Source organism: Cervus elaphus, chromosome 23 (genome assembly GCF_910594005.1).
Source record: "Cervus elaphus chromosome 23, mCerEla1.1, whole genome shotgun sequence".
Lineage (NCBI taxonomy): Eukaryota > Metazoa > Chordata > Mammalia > Artiodactyla > Cervidae > Cervus > Cervus elaphus.
Window position 1 is genome coordinate 17,729,737 of NC_057837.1, and position 25,610 is coordinate 17,755,346.

The following is a 25,610-nucleotide window of genomic DNA, read 5'->3' on the forward strand; positions in this document are numbered from 1 at the left end:
GAGCCCTCCTCTGAGAGCGGAGGGAGCTCCTGGGGGGCTGCAGCGGCGGGACGTCACCTGCTTCCTGGAGAAAGAGCAGGAGGGGCAGCTTCGCCATCACCAGCTCCGCAGGCTCAGCAGCAACCCCGCGAGCAGCTCCCCGGGGCTGAGCGCGGGAGACCCCGAGGTGTACATGGCGAACCAAGTGGTCACCAGCGCAAGGGAACGCCCTTGCTGGGAGTCAAACATGACCTGACCCTCTTGGTCGGATCTCAGAACCCGGGGTCCTGGAGGGCTCAGGGTCCCTGGCCTGCTGCCTCCCAGGCCCACGTGCACTCACCCGGCTCCCCCTCATGGGCACTGGGTCTCCTTCCTCCTCCCGCCCACCCCCAGGGGCACCCATTCCCTGAGCCCCTGGAAGCAGCCACTCCTCACATCACTTCACTCCCCCCAGGCCTTCATCATTTGTGCGCCCTGAGCCTACCACCCACTCCCAGGCACGTTCTGATGGGAAATCTTCCTTCTGGGGTAGACGGGTGGCTGGGAGACAGAGCTTTGTCCTCTCTGTGGACACAGACACACCTCCTACCCCTGCATTGGCTGTGTTTCCATGGTAACAGGTCCTGATGGACACTATTCAGTTTACCTATTTACATAGTTACAAATAAAACACTTCTAGCTTAAAAAAATGCTTCACAAATATTTTGTAAATAAAGTTAGTTGAGTTATACCTTGTTCCTGGCTTCTATATCGGCGTCGTAGGAAAGCAGCTTTGCTGCGAGTGATATATTCTGGCAAAAGACGGCACAGTGGAGCGCGGTGTTCCCGCGGACATCCCTGACGTTCGGGTCCGCACCGTGCGCCAGCAGGAGAGTCGCGCACTCCTCCTCTTGGCATTCCACGGCCTGTCAGTGTGTGCCAAGAAACACAGTGTCAATTCTAGGAATTCAAAGTACACAGTCCACAAGCTTCACCAGTTTGCTCTATCTAAACGAGATAAATTCACTTTTAGCCTCAGTAATTAAATCCATCCATCTCATGTGGACACGGTTCGCTGCCCCATACCTTCATCAGCGCGGTCCGGCGTTCATTGTCACAGAGGTTAAGCAGGCATTTTCTCTCCAGGAGGAGAGTTACCACCGCTGTATGGCCATTGGCACAGGCCAAGTGAAGGGCAGTCCTACAAAACCAAGAGGAGTGTTCAGGAAACTGTAGTGTTACTGTTTCAAAATACACAATTGTTCCTGTGATTGAAAACAGTCAATAGCATGCTATTCCTATCCCTCTGAAACAAATATTTCATTTCCTTCTGGAGAAAAACATTATATATTAGCATTAGCTCTTCTTAACACAGTAATGAAAGAACAATCTACTTGAATAGAATGACCTTGACCTTGAGATTCAGCTCAACATGGGTTTGAATTTGACTTTTACTCTGTCACTTATTAGCTGTTGCTCAGCCTCTCTGTGCCTCAATTTCCTCATCAACAGAATGGAGAGAGAGAAGTAGTTCTGTCACAGGACACCACTGCGATGCTTAAATGAGATCCATGCAAAGAGTTTAGAACCGTTCCTGGCACAGGGAACAGCTCAATAATTGTTAGGTAATATAATCATACTTATTACTATTACTACTATTTTATAAGGACAAAACTCCATGAAGTCAAAGGGGATCACACCTCCTTTGCAGATACATTTTAAGGATTAGAGACAACATTGTACTTCAGTGATTCTAATATGTTCATTTTCTCACATTTTAACATCTCTGATATTGGAATTAAATTTATAATTCACAATGTCTGTACAACTATAATTGGTAGCATTTTTGTTTGTTCATTTCTCATTTCTCCTGTTGATCTAATTACCATAAGGTCTTTTTGTCTAAAGTTGCTTCTTTTTAATTAAAGTATGCTGCTGCTGCTGCTAAGTCACTTCAGTCGTGTCCGACTCTGTGCGACACCATAGACGGCAGCCCACCAGGCTCCACCGTCCCTGGGATTCTCCAGGCAAGAACACTGGAGTGGGTTGCCATTTCCTTCTCCAATGCATGAAAGTGACAAGTGAAATTGAAGTCGCTCAGTTGTGTCCAACTCTTCCCGACCCTGTGGACTGCAGCCTACCAGGCTCCTCTGTCCATGGGATTTTCCAGGAAAGAGTACTGGAGTGGGGTGCCATTGCCTTCTCCATTAATTAAAGTATAGATGATGCATATTACATATTATTATATATTATAGGTACACAACATAGTGATTCACAATTTTTATAGGTCATACTCCATTTAAAGTTATTATACAATATTTGCTATATTCCCCATGTTGTACAATATATCCCGGTAGCTTGCAGGATTTTAGTTCCCCAACCAGGTATCAACCCTGGGCCCACAGCAGTGAGTCTTAACCACTGGACAACCAAGGAACTCCCTAGATTCCCTTGACTTCTGAAAAGGCTGAAAGTTGTGAGAAGATATCAATCCTCAAAAAAAATTCTCAAAAAAATTGAAAGTGAGAAGTCATTTTTATCTGTGCACATTCCTATTAGTGCCAAAAAGACAAGCCCTGTCTGCTAATCTGACTTGCCTATAGACCTAGCTTGATCTACAGAGAGTTTTAAATTTTTTGTGTTGTTAAAATGTTAAATCAACATCCAGATTTCTTTTCTTCTCTTTTTTTTATATATGCCGAAATCCAGGAAACTCCAGAATTCTTACTTTTGAAATCCTTCTCAGAAGGTCGTTGGGGTGGGCGGGAGGCTCACAAGGAAGGGGATATGTGCATACTTACACCTGATTCATGACGTCATACAGCAGAAACAGCACAACACGGTAAAGCAATTACTCTCCAATTAAACAATTAAGGTTAAGAAACAGGACAAATAGAAAAAACAGAAGGTCTCTGTCAGCAGATAAAAAAATGTATAAATAGGAATTTGAGTTTTATTCTGGTACTTTTCTCACTGTGCATATTTGAAATGTTTGATCCATACTCAGTCTGAACTTTTTGGTGAGATAAAAATTGAGCTACTTTTCTCTTTTACCAGGTTATATCTCCACCATCTATACACAGTTTATCATTTCTAACAGAAAAGGTCATCATTATCAAGTTCTAAAGTTTTACACACATTTGGGTGTTTGGGCATTCTGTTCCATGCATTTCTCTATCTTTTCAGTTGTTAGTAAATGAACACTTTGTGGGCACTTACAGCACATTTTGATATCTAGAAGGGCACATCTTCCTCTACTATACAAAACTTTTAATTTCATCACAACAATTAAAGACAGCATACGTAACCCAAAATCTTTAAAACCATGAAATGTTGATTTGGTTTAAATATAGAAAGACCACACATCCTAAGAAAATGTCTTCCTATTCAAGGGCACAGCCAGCTTCCTACTTCAAAGCTGTCTTCTAAGGTCCTTCAGCAAAGAATGCATATACCTAAGTGTACACTGATATAAAATGGATACTGAACTGTATCTAAAGAATTTTTAATCCAGAAGTTGATTTGGCATGGTAATTATTTTGCTCACTAAGCAGTGTTCTATAATATATAACCTTATGGTATAAAAATGTATACATTAACAATAAGATATTGACAACATCAGAAATCTGTCCACTGCCATGATCCACAAGAGGCGATCCATGAAGAAGTGCTTTCATAAATCACATGAGAAAAAATGTGAGAGCCAGGAGGTTCAGAAGATTTCTTGAAGGCTATATAACTTCAGAGCTCTTATTTATGAGTACATCATGCTAACCCAAGCAAATAAAAAGTAGGAGGAAGAAAGGAAAAACAGATGCTATTCATGTTTCATTTCACTTCTGTGATTACCAACATTCAGTTAAACGACTTCAAAACTATCAGCAAAGTGCTCTATAAGGGGAATTATAAGTGGGTCCAAAACCAGCTAAGGCTTTTGGCTGCCTATAAAGTCTGTGGGGTGCTGGATCCCAGGAAGGTATCCAGAAGTCTTGGAGGGGAAACTCACAGGAGGGATCTCTGCCAGGCCCTGCCACCCCACTTACCTGTTCATCTTGTCCCTGTCGTTCAGGCCATTTTTTCCAAAAAACAGAACCTGCTGCACTTTGGCTACATTGCCCACAATGGCAGCTTTGTGGATCTTTCTGAGGTCCTTGTATCGGATGTGGTACCCGGGCTGGAAGTTGATTCTATCACTGCTGTCTCTCACCGGGTTGATGGAGGAGCCAAAGGGCGACACTCCCTTCTTACTCCCGAAGCCAAAAATCTTCTTCATCGCAGAGCCTAGGGACTCCGAACACACCTCACCTCCCCCTTGGCTCTTCACAGTCCCCTAAACACAACACAAGCGCTACAGATAAGTCAGAGTGGTCCCACCACAACCTCCCAGTTGGGAAGCTCAACGGTTTGGAATCTTTCATCCCAGAATGATGGTTGCTAAGCGACACTTCTAAACACATTGCCCGTGCGCACAGAGGCCTGGCGTGCCAGACTGCCCACTGCTCATATGCAAGAACTGTTAAGTTCATTGCCTGAAAGAAACAAATAATATCAATAAACCCTTACCGAAACTAAGAAGGAAAGAGAGGAAACTCAAATAAATACAGAAAGGAAAGTGACATTATAACTGTATAACTGTCAAAATAACTATAGTATCCAAAGCAATCTATAGATTCAGTGCAATTCCTATCAAATTACCAATGGCATTTTTCACACAACTAGGACAAAAATTTTACAGTGTGTATGGAAACAAAAGACCCCAAACAGCCAAAGCAATCTTGAGAAAGAAAAGCAAGAGCCGACAGAATCAGGTACCCTGACTGCAGACTACTCTGCAAGCTTCAGTAAATCAAAACACAGTACTAGCACAAAAACAGAAATATATTGAATGATCAATGGAACAAGACAGAAAGTCCAGAGAGAAACCTACGTAACTGTGGTCAGTTAATCTAGGACATTGGAGGCAAGACTATACAAAGGAGAAAAGACAGTCTCTTCAATAAGTGGTGCTGAGAAAACTCAACAGCTACATGTATAAGAAGGAAATTAGAACACCCCCTAACATCATACGCAAAAATGAACTCAAAATGGACTAAACACCTAAATATAAGACAGGTCCTGTAAAATTCAGAGGACAATATAGGCAGAACACTCTCTGACATAATTGACAGCAGTATCTTTTTTCATCCACCTCTTAGAGTAATGAAAATAAAAACAGAAATAAGCAAATGGGATATAATTAAACTTAAAAGCTTTTGCACAGTGCAGGAAATCATAAACAAGACAGACAACAACCCACAGAATGGGGGACAATATTTGCAAATGATGCAATTGACAAGGGATTAATCCCCAACATATTCAAACAGCTCAAAGAGCTCAATATCAGAAAACAAACAACCTGATCAAAAAATGAGTGTAAGATCTAAATATACATTTCTCTAAAGAACACCTATAGATGACCAAAAAGCACATGAAGGGATGCTCAGAAAGGATGCTCTGCATCACTAATTAGAGAAATGCAGAAATACTATACTAAGGGATCATTTCACACCAATCAGAATAGCCACCATCAAAAAATATACAAACAATAAATGCTGGAGAGAGTGTGGAGAAAAGGGAACCCTTCTACACTACTTATGGAATGCAACTAGGTACAGCCACTGTAGGAAACTCTATAAAGATTTCTTTAAAAGCTAAATATAAAGTTGCCATATGATTCATCAATCTCAGTCCTGGGCATATATCTGGAGAAAACCATAATTCAAAAAGGTACATGCACCCCAATGTTCACTGCAGAACTATTTACAATAGCCAAGACATTGAAGCAACCTAAGTGTCCATCAACAGAAGAATGGATAAAGAAGATGTGGTGCACACACACACACACACACACACACACACACACACACACACAAAATGGAATATTACTCGGCCATAAAAAGAAATAATAATGTTATTTGCAGCAACACAGATGGATCTCGAAATCATAATACAAAGTGAAATAACTCAGAGAAAAACAAGTATCACATCACTTACATGTGGAATTTAATAAAAATAAGCTTATTTACACAAGAGAAACCAACTCAAAACATCTCAAAATCAAATTACGGTTATGAAAGGGGAAACATGAGGGGAAGAATAAATTAGGAGATTGGGATTAACATATATACACAATTTTCTAGTAGTCACGTATGGATGTGAGAGTTGGACGATAAAGCAGGCTGACTGCCAAAGAATTAATGCTTTTGAACTGTGGTGTTGAGAGTAGAGGCTTGAGAGTCCTTGGACTGCAAGGAGATTAAACCAGTCAATCCTAAAGGAAATCAATCCTGAATATTCATTGGAAGGACTGATGTTGAGGTTGAAGCTCTAATACTTCAGCCACTTGATGTGAAGAGCTGACTCATCAGAAAAGACCCTTATGCTGGGAAAGATGGAAGGCAGGAGGCGAAAGGGGACACACAGGACGAGACGGTTGGGAGCATCACTGACTCAATGGACATGAATCTGAGCTACCTCCACAAGATAGCGGAGGACAGAGGAGTCTGGCGGGCTGCAGTCCATTGGTCGTACAGAGTCGGACATGACTGAGTGACTAACACTTTCATTTTGAATATGGAAAACTTAACAGTGCTGGTTTTTAAATCACTTAAAAGTAAGTTAGCTGCAGAGAAAATACTTAGTATCAAAAGTACTTAGATACTACTGTTTAAAAGTAGTATTTTTAAAATACCATTAAATTTTCATCACACACACAAAAATAGTTCCCTTTAATAAAGATTTTCTCATCATGTTTAATGAGAAACAACTAAAATGTCATGAAAACAGTCCAGAAGGGAAATTTTTACTATTTATCTTTCAGATCATATATTTTTTCTTCAAAACCTGTACATATTCTTGTGATGTTTTCAAAAGCAGGTCCTCATACAGATTTGACCCATCTGTAGCTCCTAGAGGAGACAATCCATAGGACTCAGATTCAAATTCAGCAGCAGCTGGAAAGAAAAAGGATCACATTCTTTATCTAAAATACTTGAGTTAACTCAGTATTAGTAAAAAAAAAAAAAAAAAACAACATAAAAACAAAAACCTGAGATATTTCTAAGTGCTCTGAAAAATGAAACATATCTATAGATGACAGAAAACAAAATACAAGACTACAATTATATAATCAGCCCATGGTCCCACATGTGGCTGAGTATCAGAGCTTCTGGCTTTCTCATTCTTCATTCATCTACTCAATAACTATCTGCTAAGGTGCTGTGTCACTGGAATTACAAGATGAAGGTGACCCAGTCCACCCTGAGAAATGACAATGCCATAAACTGGAAAAACAGATAAACAGGCAATTTCCATACAGAGTTACAAATACTAAGACAACAAGACTGCACAGGGAACACTCAGAAGGGACAGCCGGCTTTGTGTCAGTACTGCCAGCTTTCTGGTGGAGGTGCTATGGAAGCAGATGCCTGAAGGACAGGAAAAAGTGCAGGAGATGGGAGGGGAGAAGCACGTACAAAGACCGGAGGTGAGGAAACGAATCTGTGGGATCCTACAGAGTCTGGCTGGTTAGATGCAGAGCTACGGGGCAGAGTAAGGTGGTAAAGAGATAAGGCCAACTACTTTCGAAGGACCCAAATTGATGCGGGTGTTTGGAGCTTTTCCTGAGGGCAAGAGATAAAGTAGCGACAAAGTCAATGACACAGAAATTATAAGGCGGCCATCAGGTGACAGCTATGCAAACATGACTGCCTGAGTCTGGGTGTTCTAGCCTTAACCGCTACCAGCGCTGAGACAGTGTGGACGCCATGCTTCCTGAGAATGGCGTCAGGGCGCAGATGGACAGTTCCTCAGCGATGGCAGCAGTAGAGGAAGGATGCAGCCCGAAATACACAGAAATACATAGACCTTTGGAGATTTTTTTTAAAACTATGGAACATGATGGATAAATGAGGAAGAATATTTTTCACTATGACTGCTCATGCTTTTACATTTTTCATTAGCTATGGATAAGAAAAAATATTTAACATAGTATCTGTTATCCAAACAATGGAAAGAGATGCCATTTACTGTTTACAGTCTATTTCAGAAATCAATGTCTAAATTTAATTCATACATTTTGGCAACATACCTTCTCTTAGTTCTCTAGTTATACTCCTGTCCAACTCCTGCCGCATCTGAAATAAGTCAAATGTTATTTATCTTTAACTTAAGCAAGAGATATTATCATAGGAATGTTATACAGCTTACTAAATGTGACATTTAAATAATACTTTTAGAGACTAGACCTAACTTGAAGATTACTTAAGTAGAAAAATAATCACATAAAGAAAATGAATTCCTACTTATTCCACTTATAGACAACAGAGAACATATATATGGAACGTTATTTAATCTGATAAAAAGTACAATAAATATCAGTCTATGGAGTACATAGAATTTCAAATTAGAGAATGATCCATAATCCTAGGAATGACCCACAAGATTACTATCTTCTCCCCCCTCACAGCTCCTGCCCTAAATACATACTTCCAAGACCTTTATTTTGATTTCTAGGTGAGGATCCTGTTCAAATGGAGGAAGTAGTTTGAGTCGAATGTTATTAAGGAGAACACATCTGCAATTTTCTTTAAACTTCTCCATTTCACGAAAACACAGAAAGGTGAGAAAATTATACACAAGAAAACAATGTACCAGCAAGTTTTTATTCTAAAGGTGTTTAGTGAGAAGGATTCTCTCATAAGTGTTCATTTCCAAGCTATGTCCCATAGACGTGGTAGGTCCCACAGGGATCACTGCAGGGTTGAGGGACGGAGAAATCACAAGTGCAGGACCTCTGGCCATTCCTTTGGCTAAAAGGCTTTATACTTCTCTCCGTTTTATGTAATATGGTTCCCACAAAAGTTTTTTTTTTTTTAAAGAAAGGTTGTTTTCTTTGGAAAAAAAAAACCACAACTTTTTTTAAGGTATGAGAGTCATGATTTAGGCAAAGTTTGTAATTCTACAAAAGAAGTAATAAAGCCAATGACTTTCTTACTGAGTCCAGAGTCCTATGCCAGCTACTTCCTCAGATTAAGAAAAAACACATAGATTTTTAACTGTAACGTAGAGAAAATGAATATGTAAAGCCTTCTTACATAGTTCAACAAGACTTGTGGCATGACATGACATAGGAGCTTTCTAACTAAATCATGTTTTAAAGGCAAGAACAAGAATAAATTATTGTCAAACTCCTATATGTAGCAGTCAGTTGATACAGTTAATTTATAAAGCATAAATTTTTTAAAAACACAAGACAGGGAACTTGAAGGAGAAAAGTTCCAAGGTGAGGACTTCTACTCCTACCCTCCTTATGAGAGGTGAGGACAGCTACAAAATGGGTGAGTTTGGGAGAAGGAACTTCTCCCAAAGTGCTTGCTTGGTTCCAAATCTCTTCTTTGACAAGATGTTATGTGCCCACAGCATCGTGAACCTGAGTCTGCAGTAGGCAGCCTGCCCCTGGGACGGGGGTCAAGCACTTGCCTTCTCCTCTTAGGCCTGCGTGGGGCAGTGTCTGACTTGGGATGAAGTGTTGGGAGGCCCGCTGTGACTGCACAGCTAAAGCACGTCCTCCAGGTTCACGGCTCTCAAGTACTAAGACCCAACGTAGCCGCAGTGCTGTCGAAGAAACCTTAGATTGCTCTCCTATGATGGCAAGAAGCCAAATAAGAAAGCAGGTTGAGACTGCATTTAACAAGGGCTACTTTTATCTGCACCATAAACATCATGAAAACACTATCAAAACGATAAACCCGGGTGCACTGACTGAAATGGATATTTTAATCACAATGATTAAACAGTGAAAACTGGCTGCAATTTAAAGACTCCCCATCATTGCTATCTTAGATACCATTCATCCAGGTGATATCAAGATAGAGATAAAGTGAGCTTCATTTATAATTTTTAAATGTTTGAATATACTACAAATCTAGAAGTATTCTACAAATGCTCAGCAAGATTTTTTTTTAATTAAAAAAAAGCTATAGGTAAAATAGTAATTAAAGAAAATGACAAAAATGTCATTTTTGTAAGAAATGACAAATTTTATGTAAGAAAATGACAAAAAATGTTAAGCTAAAACTAGAAATTAATGTTTTGGTTTAGTACTATAAGCTTATTTATTTCATAAAAAGGATTTATCTAGGATTCCTTAAAACAAAAAGCATCCATATGTGGTTAGTGTTCAGATGCCAGTGATTCACTTATGCTTAGAGGTAGAAAAACTTTGCTGCGTACAGCAGAGCTTGGAAATGATTATGAACCATTGCCAACTGAAATCAATTAGAAAGGAAGTGAAACATCTAAAAGAATACTTTTGGATACTAGGCAATAAGATTTTGTTTCTAAAGTAGAATTTAAACACAGCTTTTTGAGAAATTTAATAGTTTAGTAAGTATCTCTTAAAATCAAGAACTCTGGGACCAAAAAAATCATAAAATTTCTGTCTCCTTTATTAGCACAGCTAATTATGACTTTTACTTAGGGTGCATTAAGTCAAATAAACAACTCAGAAGTTCACCAAATTAAAAACAAGGATCATTCATAACAGAAATGTGACACCCAGTGAAAAAAGATAACAGAACTAACCTTGGTCAAGTAAGTCTCCATGCTGTCATCTGAACGGCGTGGAATTGAGGTAGAAAACCCTCCATTTGCTCGTGGAGTAAGACTTTCATGGAGCACTAAAGGATTATTGAAATTTCCAACACAAGGGGGCTCCAGGACTGGCCTCGTGCTAAGAGTGCTGAGTAAAGATCTGTTCTGCTGCTTCTCCACTTCAAGTTTGGTGTTGATCTCTGCCAGCCTCTCATGAGTCCTGGGGAAGATGGAAAACACCAACCTTGCTCATGTTTCCCTAAAGGATTTGCATTTTTTAAGTTGCCGTATAGTAAACGGAATTCCCATTAAACTGTTTGAACCCTGAACACATAGAGCGGGCCTCCTGTAAACAGTGACAGCTGTAACCTTGCTCTAAAGAAGTGCACGTCTCTGGGGCTCCTCAGGTAACAAGTCACCGCTGGGAGAGGAGAGAAAGGGCGTCAGAGAGAAAAGGAGGTGGGCCCACAGTGACCCCTGCTGCCTCTGGGACACGCCTGCCCCCAGGAAACAGTTCAGGGGTGAAGGGACACACCTCCCACAAAGCTGCGTTCAAGCATTTGCTTTCACCACCCTTGTGTACACGTATCACTCACGACCTCGGAGAAATTAAGCATTTGGCTCTGAGGTGTCATCTAGAGTCACAATCTTGAGGGGAGGACAACAAAGTAAATGGGTAACTGAGAAGAGCTAAAACAGCCCCAGGAACAACTACAAGTATCCCCTGCTGTTCCAAAGTGCACTTTATGTTACTTCGCTTATAGGAAAGGCCTACATCAACATCTGTTTTTGATAATCAAAAAAAACAAAAATTTTTTTTTGAAGAGGCTTTTTGGTTTCATATAAAAAGGTTCAGTGTACGTTTTACAGAGAGAGGCATCGCGCTGGCCAAGCAGGGAGACTGGCCCCACGGAGCTCCTTCCCGGAAGCGACACCCCACATCTCAGGTCAAGTTACCTATCTGGGAGCACCCGTGTTTCACTTGTGCATACTCACTTTATGTACCAACTAGCCAAACGTGTCCTCGGGTCCCTTCTTCTTTGCTTTATGCTGTTTTGGCTTATGAAAGGCTTCCTGGGAAAGCTCTGCTTTCAGACACTGGGGAAAGCTGGACTCAGCCCTGGAGGTGCGATCTGCCCTTTCAGTCCTCCACACCCCTCAGTCAGGTCACCATGCTACTTCTAGCCACTCTGTGAATTATCCTGCCTTTCACCCCTGTGTTCATTGCCCCCAGTTTCAGAAGTATGCCTTTATGCAGTATAGAAAAACCTAAAAGGACACAGTATTAATAGCTTGTCCTAGGGCGCCCTCTAGCAGTGACCATCTAGTCAGCTTTCACTTCCTACTAATCTCACCAACCGCGCTCTAAAAAAATTAAGCTTTAGAGACAAATTAACGAACTAAATTTAGTTTCTGTGATTCTGTGTTTTGACTTACTTGTCTAGTTTACCTTCCAATGACTTTCTAACTGCTAGTTCTACCAGGTAGAGATGCTTATATTTTTCCAACTCTGCTTTATGAGAATCTTCTTGCAAAGTTTTCACCTTGGAGAGTTCAGATTCCAAGTCTTTAATTCTGAGTTCCATCTGACTTCTTATGGAAGCATTATTCTTCTCTTGTAACTGCTCTAAGTTCTCTTGAGATGCTGCTTGTATCTAAGGCAAATTTAAAAAGGTAACATTTTAAAAATAATCATTAACCTGGAAAATGATATTTCCTCCCTTATGTTTTGAGTCTGTGATTCAGAAAGCAATTTGAAAGGTTAAAAAAAGAGAGAGCAGAAGTTTAAAACAATTATTGTCAATGTGAAGTGAATTAAATCTGAATTATAAAATTAAAGTGGGATTATTGTTAGAGTGGTGCTTATATAATCTGATAATTCAAAGAATAAGAGGATTAACTTAAAATTTTAAAACTTGAAGAAGACAACTTGAAAATAATTCAAGAGGATGGTACCAGTTCTAAACCACAATATTTTCTTTTCCTCCTAGTAGTCTTCTTTTATACCAATTGGTCTTATACATGAAAGGATTCTCTAGTGAGAATCACTCTGAAAGGTCAATTTGGTGATAACTGTGATGGAAACGGAAATACTTAAAGGGAGAAACAAGTGTCCCCTGCCTTCCAGAAAACTACCAAACCAACTGCTCTACGGGAAATAGAGCAAACACATAAGCTGTATACATCCAAAACGTAATTGACAATGAGGTGAATTCAAGCACATGACAGATGAACATATTAACCTGCAAAAATAGGTTGACTTCTTTTAATTTCTCTACGAGTTCTTGTCTCGCTCTTTCTTCAATTTCCCGTTTATACTGCTCTATTTGACTGTGTTCTATCATATTCATTTCTATAAGACTTCTGAGGTTCACTACTTCTTGCTCCAACTTCTTTTTATTCTTCTCTAGTTTTTCACATTTCTTTTGCATTCCTTTTATAGACAATAACTCCTCTCGAAGAACTTGATTTTTTGCATCCAGGTGCAGACATTTTGAAGATGCAGTTTCCAGCTCTGCTGTGAGATCATCGATCTGCAAGAATAAAACAATACTGCTGGGTAATGAGGCAAGTGGACTGAGCACAGCCTAACTCAAACCCAGGATCAAATAAATACGATGGTATCTGTATTGTAGAATATAGGACCAGGGATTACTCAAAGAATCAAGAAAGAAGTTCAAACCACCAAGAGTCACAAGATATATTCTTCACTGTCATCATCTTTGTCACACAACATCTGCACTTGATTTTGCATTCTTTTCTATTTTTTCTCCGTAAAATGACAAGTCACCTCTTAGTAGAATGTCTCTTACTCCTTCACCCCATCTTAATGCCCTATGTTTTAAAGAAGTTTGAGGGATACTGTATTGAGTTATCTAGAGCTGAGTTAAACGCTTTTCAAAAGAAGACTGTGAAAATCAGACTCTAATTAATAAATCTTGTAAATATGGATTCTAATCCCATAAGTCTTTTTCTGAACTACAAATACTTTTTGCTAATTTGAACTGCATTCCAAAGAAAAATGATTCGAAGGGTTAAAGAAATCCTATCTCCTAATAGTTCAGTGAGATAATCCACACATTTTTCTGAACAACAACAACAAAAAATGCCTCATTCTTATAACCATTTGTTACTTTTCACAAAAAAACAGAACATACCAAACAAAACAACAAACAAAATTTGCTGGAATTTCAGTGACACCATGTTGGAAAGAACTTTCCTTTAGACAGAATGGTTACTCGGTAAGTCAAGGTTGAGTGGAGGTGGTGGTATTGAAACTGTCTACAAATTCTTTGACACTTTCTCTGAAATTCCCTCCCCTTAAATATGTGCTGGCCTCAGTAACTGATTTCTACTGCACAGAGTCTGGGGAATATGACTTTTGCTCCGGCGGAAAACCCACCCTTAGCATCAGTCACCACGCTGCGAAGAAGCCCAGGCCACATACTGAGCACCTGTCAGTGTCCCCACTGACCGTCCCCAACATACGTCCCATCCAAAAGCCAGCTCCAACTGCCAGACATGTGCGTGAACTAATCTTCAGATGACTCTGGTCCCCACCTCCACGACATCCCAGCTGATGCCGACTGGAAAAGAAACACGCTGGCCTCACTCACTGAACCTTGCCCCAACACAAATTTGTGAACAAAGTAAATGTTGTTTTGAGCCACTAGGCCTTGACGTGGTTTATTATACAATTTGCTGGCAATAAATAACTGGCACAGACACTGATATTAAAAATACCATTAAAAAAGAACTAAAAGATGTGAGAATGCCTTTCAACCTGGAGGTAGGTGAGACCTGAAATGCAGATGCAGAGAAAGAAATGAAAACCCAAAGGGCTTCACAGCATTGTAAACTGAATCCTGACGGTGCTTGAAGAGGATGCTCGTGACAGCTGCCAGGCAAGAGAAGACAATGACACTGAAACATAGGGGAAAGGAGACTCTTGCTATGAGCCAGCTGAAAGGAACATCAATGAGAGGGTTAGCTATCCAAAAAAAAAAAAAAAAAAGGACTATTAAATATAAAGGAACCAGGTTCAATTATATTTGGGTTCAATATCTGTATCCCCTTTACAGCATCTCCACATGTCCAGTTGTCACATGACGCTAAAGGAGAGAAACGGCTTCTGGGCTAAGATCAAACCTAGGGTGCTGCCAGGAAAACATGGTCTAAAGGTGAAGCCTGTAGACTGTGTAAAACCCTTCATTAAGGCCCTGGAAAGACTTAACATGCTGCCTCAAATTCCTTTAAGGATCTTAAGAGCATAAGGATTTTAAAGGCATTATCCTACAAAGCTTCACAAGAAGCCCAAGGCACAGAGCTTCTCTCAAAAAAGATTTGTGAGGGTAACCTCTCCAACAACATGAACCCCAATCCAATTTACAGGACACTAAAAGTTTTAAAGAGAACCTTGGCAGCAAAAAAACAGTGCTTGGCCTAACAGAGACCAAGACATACAAATGAGAATAGGCCTTTGGGATTTTCCTAGAAGTTCAACAAAGAGGAAGCTGGCTTAAGAAACATGACTCAGCTACAGACAGAGGTCATTTCTTATGAAAAAACCAGCACACAGAGCTCAGAGGGTAGAGCAAAGGAGAAGCACTCCTATGGGCAGGACCAAGTCCTCATCAGAGAGCTGGCGGCATCAAACTGGACCTCAGAGCTGCCATGGACTACGGCGCCTCCCCTTTCCCATTTCTGAACAGGAGAGTCTAGTCACCCAGCAGAATGGTGAGGGTGTGGGTGGCAGATAACTTGTCCCTTTAGTTCTCAAGTCTTAGTACTGACAGTGGTGTGCTCACGGGGTCACACTCAAGAAATCACACCCAGAAACCACATCCCCATGTGCCATCTGTACCTGATAAGACCTTGACTTAAGCCTGGGCCTGACACTGTAGCTGAGACTTGTGAGGGAATGGGGGGGAAAGGGTATTTTTCACATGGAAGGAACATAAAAACTTGTGGCCAGTGAGTAACTGTGCTAGTGTTTAAATGTACCCTTAAGTTTTAAAAAATGTATTCTGTAAAAAAAGGTAGCATATAGGCCAAGTAAAAGTGACTTGCTCCTATTGAACAGAAGATGATGAAAGTGATGCTGCGTGAACTGCAAAGTGAGGTTAGACAAGGCAGCAGAGCTTCTGCCTGGCTCTCAACCTGGGAACCAGCCCCCATGTTGCGAGCAAGCCCAGACTGCAAAGAGAACCTAGGTCTTCAGGGTAGGTGTTTCACTTGTCTGCCTTCACCAAAGTCCAGCCAACCACAGATACCAACTCTCAGACATGGGAAAGAATACACCTTCACCTGATTCCAGCCCCCAGCCCTCGAGCTACCCCAACTGGAGCCGAGGAGATGAGAAGCCAGCCCTCCTGGCCACCTTTTCCTAAGTGTAGATTTTGAATGAAACCAATTGTTGTTTCTTGAAGCCGATAAACTTAAAGCTGATTAGGAAAAAACAGAAAAATGGATTTTTGAAAAAAAGATAGTAAAGAAACATAACTTAAATGCAGGTAGAAACTGGTCTCCTATAAACTGAAATATAATAAAGGGTGAGATTTTTAATGACAAATAATGTTGATGAGAAGAAGCATATAAATAGAAGAAAGACTTAAAAACTATTCAGAAAGAAGTTTATTCAGGGTTCCTTTCAATTACAATTTCTTACAAATAGACAGGTGTGTCTCCTTAGAATTTCTGCTCAAGTTTGAAAACAATGAAGACTAGTAAGCAATGAGACATATGATTTGAACTATAAGAAATAACGAGAAATAGTTTAATTACCAAAATCAGACTTTTGACCTCATCTCAATTTACTGAAATTCTAAAAGAGATGGGGTAGCTTTGAGTAGTTAATAATCTAGAACTCAATCTTCATTGTCCTCTCCTCAGAGAGAGAAATAAAACGCCACGAGATGCCACTTCATACTTGCTAGGATGGCTATACTCACAAAGACAGGTAACGACTAGTGTTGACAGGAATGTATAGAAATTGGAATGTTTTACACACTTTGGATAAAAATATAAAATGATGCAGCCATGCTAGAAAACAGTATGGCAGGTCCTCAAAAGGTTAAACAGAGCTGCTGTGTAATACAGCAATTCTATTCATAACTGTATTCCCAAAAGAAATGAAAAAATATGTTCACACCAAAACTTAGACATAAATGATCACAGCAACATTACTGACATTAGCCAAAAAAAGTAGAAACAACCCCAAAGGTCCATCAGATGATGAATGGATAAATAAAATGTGGTACGTCCATACAATAGACTATTATTGAGCAATAAAAAGCAAGGAAATACTGATACATGTTAGATGTACCTTGAAAATATTATGCTAAATGAAAGAAGGCAAATGCAAACTAGTACAGCCACTATGGAGAACAGTGTGGAGAGTCCTTAAAAAACTGGAAATAGAACTGCTATATGACCCAGCAATCCCACTTCTGGGCATACCCACCGAGGAAACCACATCTGAAAGAGACATGTTTACCCCAATGTTCATCACAGCACTGCTCATAATAGCCAGGACATGGAAGTAACCTAGATGCCCATCAGCAAACGAATGGATAAGAAAGCTGTGGTACATATACACCATGGAATATTACTCAGCCACTAAAAAGAATACATTTGAATCAGTTCTAATGAGATGAATAAAACTGGAGCCCATTATACAGAGTGAAGTAAGCCAGAAAGATAAACACCAATACAGTATACTAATGCATACATACGGAATTTAGAAAGATGGTAATGATAACCCTATATGCAAGACAGAAAAAGAGACACAAATATATAGAACAGACTTTTGGACTCCATGGGAGAAGGCGAGGGTGGGATGATCTGAGAGAACAGCATCAAAACACGCATATTATCAAGTGTGAAACAGATTGCCAGTTCAGGTTGGATGCATGAGACAAGTGCTCGGGGCTGGTGCACTGGGATGACCCAGAGGGATGGGGTGGGGAGGGAGGTGGGAGTGGGTTCAGGATGGGGAACACATGTAAATCCATGGCTGATTCATGTCAATGTATGGCAAAAACCACTACAATATTGTAATTAGCCTCCAACTAATAAAAATAATTGGGGAAAAAAAAAAGAAAGAAGGCAGTTACAAAGCATCCCATATGGTGTGATTCCACTGACACGAAATGTGCAGAAAAGGGCCATCTACAGAGTCAGGGAGTGGAGTCAAGGTTCCCTCAGGCTGGGAAGATCAGGAAGGGAAAACTGGCACAGGATGATTGCAAAAAGCTGTAAGGTTTCTTTGGAGGGTGATCAAAATGTCCTAGCGTGGTAATGCTTGTATAACTCTTTATAAAGTTACTGAACTGTACAGTTTAAATGAATGAACTGCATGGTATGTTCATTAGATTTCAACAAACCTGTCACCAAAAACAACTGATGCTTTGGGGTCATGCTGTGCCGCTCAGCTTCAGATCACCAGCCAGGGTTCAAGACAGAGAGAGTCAAGAGTGAGCCCTTTTTATCTAAAAATGATATAGGGAAAAGCTGTCGTTTTTACTGGTGTCCAACCTAAAAAATTAATAGACAAATCTGTGTTTCATTGCTCAATGCATGGAATGATTTATATTCACCCAAATTAAGTGATTTTGGGGTTCGAAAACTGATTAAAAATTACCTTATGTTTTAGCATATTAATCTGAATATCCATTTCAGTTTGACTGGTTTTTAAATCTCCATGGAAACTAAGCTCTCCATTTTCATATTCATTTAACTTCCTTCTTGTCATTTTTAAGACTTTTTTAAATCTGTAGAAATGTATAGAATGAGTAAGTTCTTTAAGAGCCGATATTTAATAATTATTTAAACAGATATATGTTCTATCAGATAAAACAAATCTATAAATTATAATACTTTCTCATTGTTCTAATTTAATATTCCTTGAAAGCATAATAACTAAATTCTAATCTTAGATAAATATGATGAAGAAAAATTTTATCACATTTAAATATATTGTGTGTGATATATATATGAGTTCTTATAAATAAGTTAACGTCAATTTTTAGTATGCTAGTGTGAAATATTAATTTATTATTAAACATTAGTTATAAACCAGAGATCAGTATTCAAGCTAAAGATGAAGAGATATGATATATGAATGTTTTTTAAAATGACACGACACGTTTGGTCCTACTGACCACAGCCTCTATAAAAAGAAAAGAAAGTAGATATAAAAATCCAAAAATGAAACTTGAAAAAAAAAAAAAGAAAACTTTTTGGAGCCTCTTTGGAGCCTGAGTTAAGTGGGAAATAACCCAGGCTGAGAGCTTTAGAAGAAAGGAAATCAGAAGAGAGAGACAGAGAGTGTGTACCAGTCTCTTCAAGACTGTTGAAATCTTGCCCAGCACATTGTTAACAAAATGCAAAGCAATGTAGAGAAAATTAAAAGAGAAAAATATTAATGAGAATCAGAGAAGAACCCTATGTATAATCATCCCTTGGCATCCACTGAGGATTGGTTCAGAAATCCCCCAATACTCTGTGGATACAAAATCCAGGGATGCTCAAGTCTCCCTAAGCACAGCTTCCCTATACTTTCAGTCATCCCTATGTCACCTACATTATCTAATACAATGTAAACACTTTGTAAATAGTTACAAATACAGTGTAAACACTACAGAAAGAGTTGCCACAGCTTGAGACCAATCCAAGTTTTGCTTTTTGGAACTTTCTCAAATTTTTTTCCCTGAATACTTTTGATCTTGGTTTGGCTGAATCTGTAGATGATGAGGGTTGACTGTACTCAGCAAAAAAACAGAAGCAGTTTTTTTATCTTACTGATCAAAACATGGTCACTAATTTTATTATTCTTTAAGTTACACATGGATTTTTCTATGTACATTTTATAACTAAAATTTTGGGGCAAAAAGAAAATATAAACCAAATCAAGATACTTTTTAATGTTGTTCAACAATAACACAGGTATGTTTTTAGATAATAAATTACTTGAATGATGAAGGGAAAGAACACAGTTAAAAGAAGGCAGGATTACCAAAAAGAACAAAGATACCTTGCAGAAGTAAAAATTCAGCATAGATGATGAAGAACAGAGTGACATTACTATATGCAGAGGCACGGTTGTTACTATTTTAGATATCATTACAGATAAGTACAACACTGCTGCACTCAAAAACACTTCAGATTGTGCTGACTTTCCACAGTAAACTTTGAAATAGGATAATGTGTTTAATTATGAAAATACACACAAAAATGAATTTGTGTCTAAGGTTTTAATAAAATAAAATTATACTTTAATTAATAGTTGAGATTATCAGAAACATTAAAATCTTACCCAGTAATCTCTTTTTCTAACTCACTATTTTTCTTCTTTTCTTGGTCCAACCTATCTTCCAGAGATTGTTTTAATTCAATATATTTCTTTAATTGTTCCTTTTCATCCTCAGACTTAGAAAAAAAAATTTAAGAAAATTATTTTTAAACACCTAGAGAGATTTATTCTTTCTTAAAAATATTATTTCTCATGAGTTCACAAGTTAATGTGAATTTGTAGTAAACACAGTTTTTAAACCTGATTGATGCCAATAGGAAAGTGAAGTGGCTCAGTCGTGTCCGACTCTTTGTAGCCCCATGGACTGTAGCCTACCATGCTTCTCTGTCCGCGGGATTTTCTAGGCAAGAGTACTGGAGTGGGTTGCCATTTCCTTCTCCAGAACAGATTTCAAAATTGATGACTTTTCTTAAAACAACTTAAAATGATTTTTCATTTCATCACTTTTCTGGAATTTAAATTGCCAACATTGATTTGTTAAAAATAGAGGCTTTTACACATAAAATATTAATGCTAATGAAAGTTTTTTAAAGAGTGCCTATATTTACATTTTACTTTCTAGAGATGCTCTAAAATAATTTTCATCAATGGTTCAAGATATTCCAGGTTTTGTTAAATCACAGCTTACTAAAATAATCTTTGAAAAATTCCCATGCAACCCCCATCTCTTTAAAAAAATAAATCCAACAAATGAAAAATACATTCGTTCAGAAAAATGGTTCTATATAAAGCATTCATTTTGAATGAAGAGAACAAACTACAATATTTAAAATGATACATTCTCAAAAATCTCACAGAAAGATTTGGATTACAAACGAAATTCAAAATTCTCAATCAAATCATTACTCAAATTTCTGGACTCAAATAGATGTTTGTGTACCAGTGTTCAAGGCAGCATCATTAACAATAGTCAGAAGGTGGAAAAACCCCAATTTCACTGACAGAGGAATGAACAAACAAAATGTGGTCTATAAAATATTGCTTTTGGACTGTCACAATTTTTTTAAATTAAAATCTTACTATGCTGCTGATGCTAAGTCGCTTCAGTCGTGTCCGACTCTGTGTGACCCCATAGATGGCAGCCCACCAGGCTCCGCCATCCCTGGGATTCTCCAGGCAAGAACACTGGAGTGGGTTGCCATTTCCTTCTCCAATGCATGAAAGTGAAAAGTGAAAGTGAAGTCGCTCAATCGTGTCCGACTCTTCGAGACCCCATAGACTGTAGCCTACCAGGCTCCTCCATCCATGGGATTTTCCAGGCAAGAGTACTGGAGTGGGGTGCCATTGCCTTCTCCAAAATATTACTATAAAAATCATTAATTTTATGAATTCAGTCAATTTCTTCTACAAAGAGGAATCACACTGCTAGTAAAGAGCAGTATCAATAAAAATGCAATAAGCTAATCAATGAGAATTTTCACATTGCCCAAAATATTCTTATATATTACTAGTAAAAAAATTAAAATCCTTTCTCTGTATGACAGAAATTAAGACATTGACTTACCGATCTTGTACTTAACAGGTTTTTCTCAAGCTGTTCAATTTTGCCCGCTTGCTTTTTGACTGTAGTTTGTAACTCGGCATTTTCAATTTCAAGCCTAAAATGCAGATTTTAAAATAATTATTCTCACACATAGGTTTTTTTTTTAAAGATTTGTTTTGGATGTGGACCATTTTTAAAGTCTTTATTGAATTGACTACAATATTGCTTATGTTTTATGTTTTGGTTTTCTGGCTTTGAGGCACGTGGGGTTTCGCTCCCCACCCAGGGATCAAACCCACACCCTCTGCCTCGGAAGGCACAGTTTTAAGCCCTGGACTGTCACAGGAGTCTTTCACACACAGATTTTTAAAATACCACCCTGTTTTTGAACAAACATCTGCAGGTTCAATTACATAGCTTCTTAGAATCTTGAAAAGTAGATGATTTGGCAACTGTACTGTTTTTCTGTTTGTGACTAATCACTTTCCCTGGTGGCTCAGATGGTAAAGAATCTGCCGGCAACACAGGAGACCCAGGTTCGATCCCTGGGTCAGGAAGATCCCCTGGAGAAGGGAATGGCAATCCACTCCAGGAATCTTGCCTGGAGAATTCCATGGACAAAGGAGCCTGAAGGGCTCTAATCCATGGGGTTACGAACAGTCATACATGACTGAGCGATTAACACTTTGACTTTTCACTTGTGGATAATGTGAAAAATATGGAAATAATGGGGGAAAATCATGCATCTCAAAACAGCTCAAAGCTGAAACGTTACACAGCTTCACGATAATGTGTTTATTATCACTACTGATCTATTCTCATACTATACTGTTTATCTGCTTTATACTTATTTTCTACGCTGCTTAAATCGTACTTTTGGACGTGATCCTGTGTTTTCTCAGCACATCTCACAGCCTCTGTAAGTTGATCCTGTGCTTCTTGCAACTAAAAACAAAAAGAAAAAACAACTGTTTTAACTACTGATAACCGAGTAAATCCGCCATCACTGGTTTTTGTCTCTTTTGTCTGCATATCGTTAAAGGCTGCTTTCCTGCCACACAGCAGAGCTGAGTTGTTACAACAGACACCTTAAGTCCACAAAGTGAAAATATTTCCTGTCTGCCCTCTGCAGGTTACTGACCTCTCCTCTAGCACCCAAACACATCATCCATGCTTTAAATCAGATTTTCTCAAATAAACACACAAATTTATAAACTACTCAAATGGGGAAAGACAGAAAACTACCTTATGGTAAACAAATTTTTTTTATTCCAAGCTCCACATCGGCCATCACTTTAAATATCCACATATGTAAAGGACCACGGATCTTCCAGTGATTACGAGCGCTAACACTGCTCTTGGTGACAACCGGATGCTTCAGGAACTAGTGTGAGAGGCAGTGGCTATACCGGGGCCAGAATGCGTGGGCCTGTGTCACAGTTCCGTCAGTTCTGCCGTGTGTCCTGGAGCAAGTCACTTAACCTTTCTGTGTCTCAGTTTCTCCATCCATAAAATGGAGATAATGGTAGCATCAACCTCAGTGGGATGTTTGGAAGATTATATTGTGGAGTTTACATAATGTACTTTGGAGAAGGAAATGGTTCCAGTATTGCCAGAAGGAAACCCACTGCAGTATTCTTGCTTGCCTGGAGGATCCCATGGACAGAGGAGCCTGGTAGGCTACTGTTTTTGAGGTCACAAAGAGTTGGACACGACTGAGTAGCTAAGCACATACATAAACTATTTAGAAGAGGACGTGACACAGAATAAGAACTGTTTATAACTGGCGTTTTTACAGTCGCTCTATTTTATCTGCAAAACAATTTCATATATCAGGCAGATGTCATGCCAACAGAAGTGGTCTTCACCACAAGTCACGCTGAAATCACTCTCCATACCATTGCAAGTGGCAGTAAGGGGGAGCATGAGGCCCAGAGCACATGTATCCAGTACTTCAAAAATGTTCACTGACTCCACTAACCAACTAGCAGTGTTCTCCACTTACAATAATTTGTAACTTACTTCCTCTATGTACTACTCAGTGGACGATGACCACGGATTAATATGCAAATAGCACCTCCTGGATAGTGGGGTACAGAACTTACATGACCATCAAAGGAAGGGTGAAGTCACTGCCATGGAAACATTACCCTATTGCTAAATCAAAGTTTTGAACCAATTTACTCCCAGCAACTGTTAATGTCTAGCAAGTACTCAGATGAGAAAATTAAGGTTACAAGCTATGGATATCAGAGAAGCCAACCCCAGAACCTCACAGTTGGTGAAAGGCTAGAATTCTGTAAATCCCACATCTGGAAGCATAATGAAGGAAGGAAATTTTACATTTTTCTTCCAGAGTCAGGCAAAAAAATGAGCATTTCACTGAACTATTCTATTAGCCTAATAGAATTTAGTTTCTTAATAAAAGTTTTACTATACCAGTATCTCCAAGAAGAAATTATTGGTATGGTTTAAAGTACTTGTGTTCATCTGTGGGAGAATGTGAGGGTGGGATATTTCAAAAGAACAGCATGTATACTATCTATGGTGAAACAGATCACCAGCCCAGGTGGGATGCATGAGACAAGTGCTCCGGCCTGGTGCACTGGGAAGACCCAGAGGAATCGGGTGGAAAGGGAGGTGGGAGGGGGGATCGGGATGGGGAATACGTGTAAATCCATGGCTGAGTCATATCAATGTATGACAAAACCCACTGAAATGTTGTGAAGTGATTGGCCTCCAAGTAATAAAAAAAATTTTAAAAAAAAGATCAAAAAAAAAATAAAATAAAGTACTTGTGTTCTAACAACTGTTAAGCTAAAATATTTTCCATTTATGCAGACAAGTATTGTGAATATCAATAAATATTCCCTGTGAAACCAATGTATATTTAGATAAGATTCTCCCTCATGAAAAAAATGACAACAAAGTAAAATCAAGGGCTCAAATATTCTTCACAGACTAGATGACAAAAGCTGAAGAGAAAAGGCCTAATGAGAACTGGACAGTCAGGAAAGCTCCCTGGATAGAAGAGACTGGGCACCAGGTCTGAATAAATGGAAGACTACGCAAGAGGAAACAAAACTGTGAAGACCAAAAGGACAGTCTGAGCAAAGGCCAAGAAAAGGTGCAGTCAGCCAGTTAACTCTGAGGATAAGATCCAACCCCAGGAAAACAAAAGCATGTCCACACAGAAACTTGTATATCAGTGTTCCCAGCAGCATTATCAATAGCCTCAAAGTGGGAACAACCCAAAGCTTCATCAACTGGTGAATGGATAAATAACTTAGCCACATATTGTTTATTGTTTGATGATTAACAGAAATACAACTGATACATGCTACAACATGGATGGAACTCAAAAACATTACATCAAATGAGAAAAGCTAACCACAAAAGAGCACGCACTGTGTGATTCCACTGATATGAAATACCGCCAACAAGCAAGTCTACAGAGACAGACATTAGAATGGTGTTTGCCTGGGGCTCAGAGTGGTGGCTAAGGGATGCAGGGTTTCCTTTCTGGGGTGACGGAAAGGCTCTAAAATGGGTCACAGGTGATACCTTTCTACACTAAGAGATAGTGAACTACACATTTTCAGTAGGTGGATTATGATAGATGAATTGTATTTCAACAACTTTAAAAAAAAATCCAATGGCAGGATCTAGATAATCTTCTTAATTCTCTATTTTGTATGTACATACTATATACCATCTGAATACCTCCAGGCTTTTATAATATGTCTAAAATGAAAACAAGGCAATGCCTAACTTCAACTAGTTTGTATATTAACCTTTCCACACAAGTTATTCTGAAATCCATGAAATAAATACATATATAACTCTACAGTCATTCACAAAAGTGAAGATGAGAAATGATAATTTCCTGAAACATTCCATTAAACATCCTCTGATTTCACGTGGCTTGCCTTATCATGGTAATACAGGTATCACTAAAAAAAAGTATTGTGTCAAAGAAACAAAATCTCTCAACTTCTGTGAAGAATGCTGCACAATTCTTAACTTTCCTAAGGGTAAATAATATAAGAAAAATACATATAATGCAAATGGCAGAATGAAACTCGAGTTTTAGACATGAGTGCATTATAAAGATAATAAAATTGTAGTAAATTATTTGCAATGAAAATACAAAAGAAAGCTGTCCATGAAAACAAGCGTCCTAAAACACTTTATCCTACATATAAAGAGTCAATAGATTCAATT

At 38.9% G+C, this 25,610-nt stretch overlaps 1 protein-coding gene across 8 annotated transcripts in view; it reads right to left on the reverse strand.

The window, feature by feature from the left end:
• Nucleotides 1-745: 745 nt before the first annotated feature.
• Nucleotides 746-25,610, reverse strand: part of ANKRD26 (ankyrin repeat domain 26) — a 76,334-nt gene continuing 51,469 nt past the window's right edge. For 3 of the 8 annotated variants that reach the window (XM_043883916.1, XM_043883915.1, XM_043883917.1), the window contains 11 exons: nucleotides 22,261-22,331; nucleotides 21,408-21,501; nucleotides 19,907-20,019; nucleotides 18,233-18,362; nucleotides 12,834-13,124; nucleotides 12,028-12,245; nucleotides 10,582-10,810; nucleotides 8,087-8,132; nucleotides 6,841-6,950; nucleotides 1,045-1,159; nucleotides 746-884 (listed from right to left, as the gene is read on the reverse strand). In XM_043883916.1, coding sequence (XP_043739851.1) covers nucleotides 1,082-1,159; nucleotides 6,841-6,950; nucleotides 8,087-8,132; nucleotides 10,582-10,810; nucleotides 12,028-12,245; nucleotides 12,834-13,124; nucleotides 18,233-18,362; nucleotides 19,907-20,019; nucleotides 21,408-21,501; nucleotides 22,261-22,331 — 1,380 coding nt within the window. In that variant the 3' untranslated portion in view covers nucleotides 746-884; nucleotides 1,045-1,081. Of the gene's footprint in view, nucleotides 885-1,044; nucleotides 1,160-5,980; nucleotides 6,951-8,086; nucleotides 8,133-10,581; nucleotides 10,811-12,027; nucleotides 12,246-12,833; nucleotides 13,125-17,975; nucleotides 18,127-18,232; nucleotides 18,363-19,906; nucleotides 20,020-21,407; nucleotides 21,502-22,260; nucleotides 22,332-25,610 lie in introns of those variants that run through there. The other 5 variants (XM_043883921.1, XM_043883922.1, XM_043883918.1 and 2 more) reach the window with 4 other exon arrangements.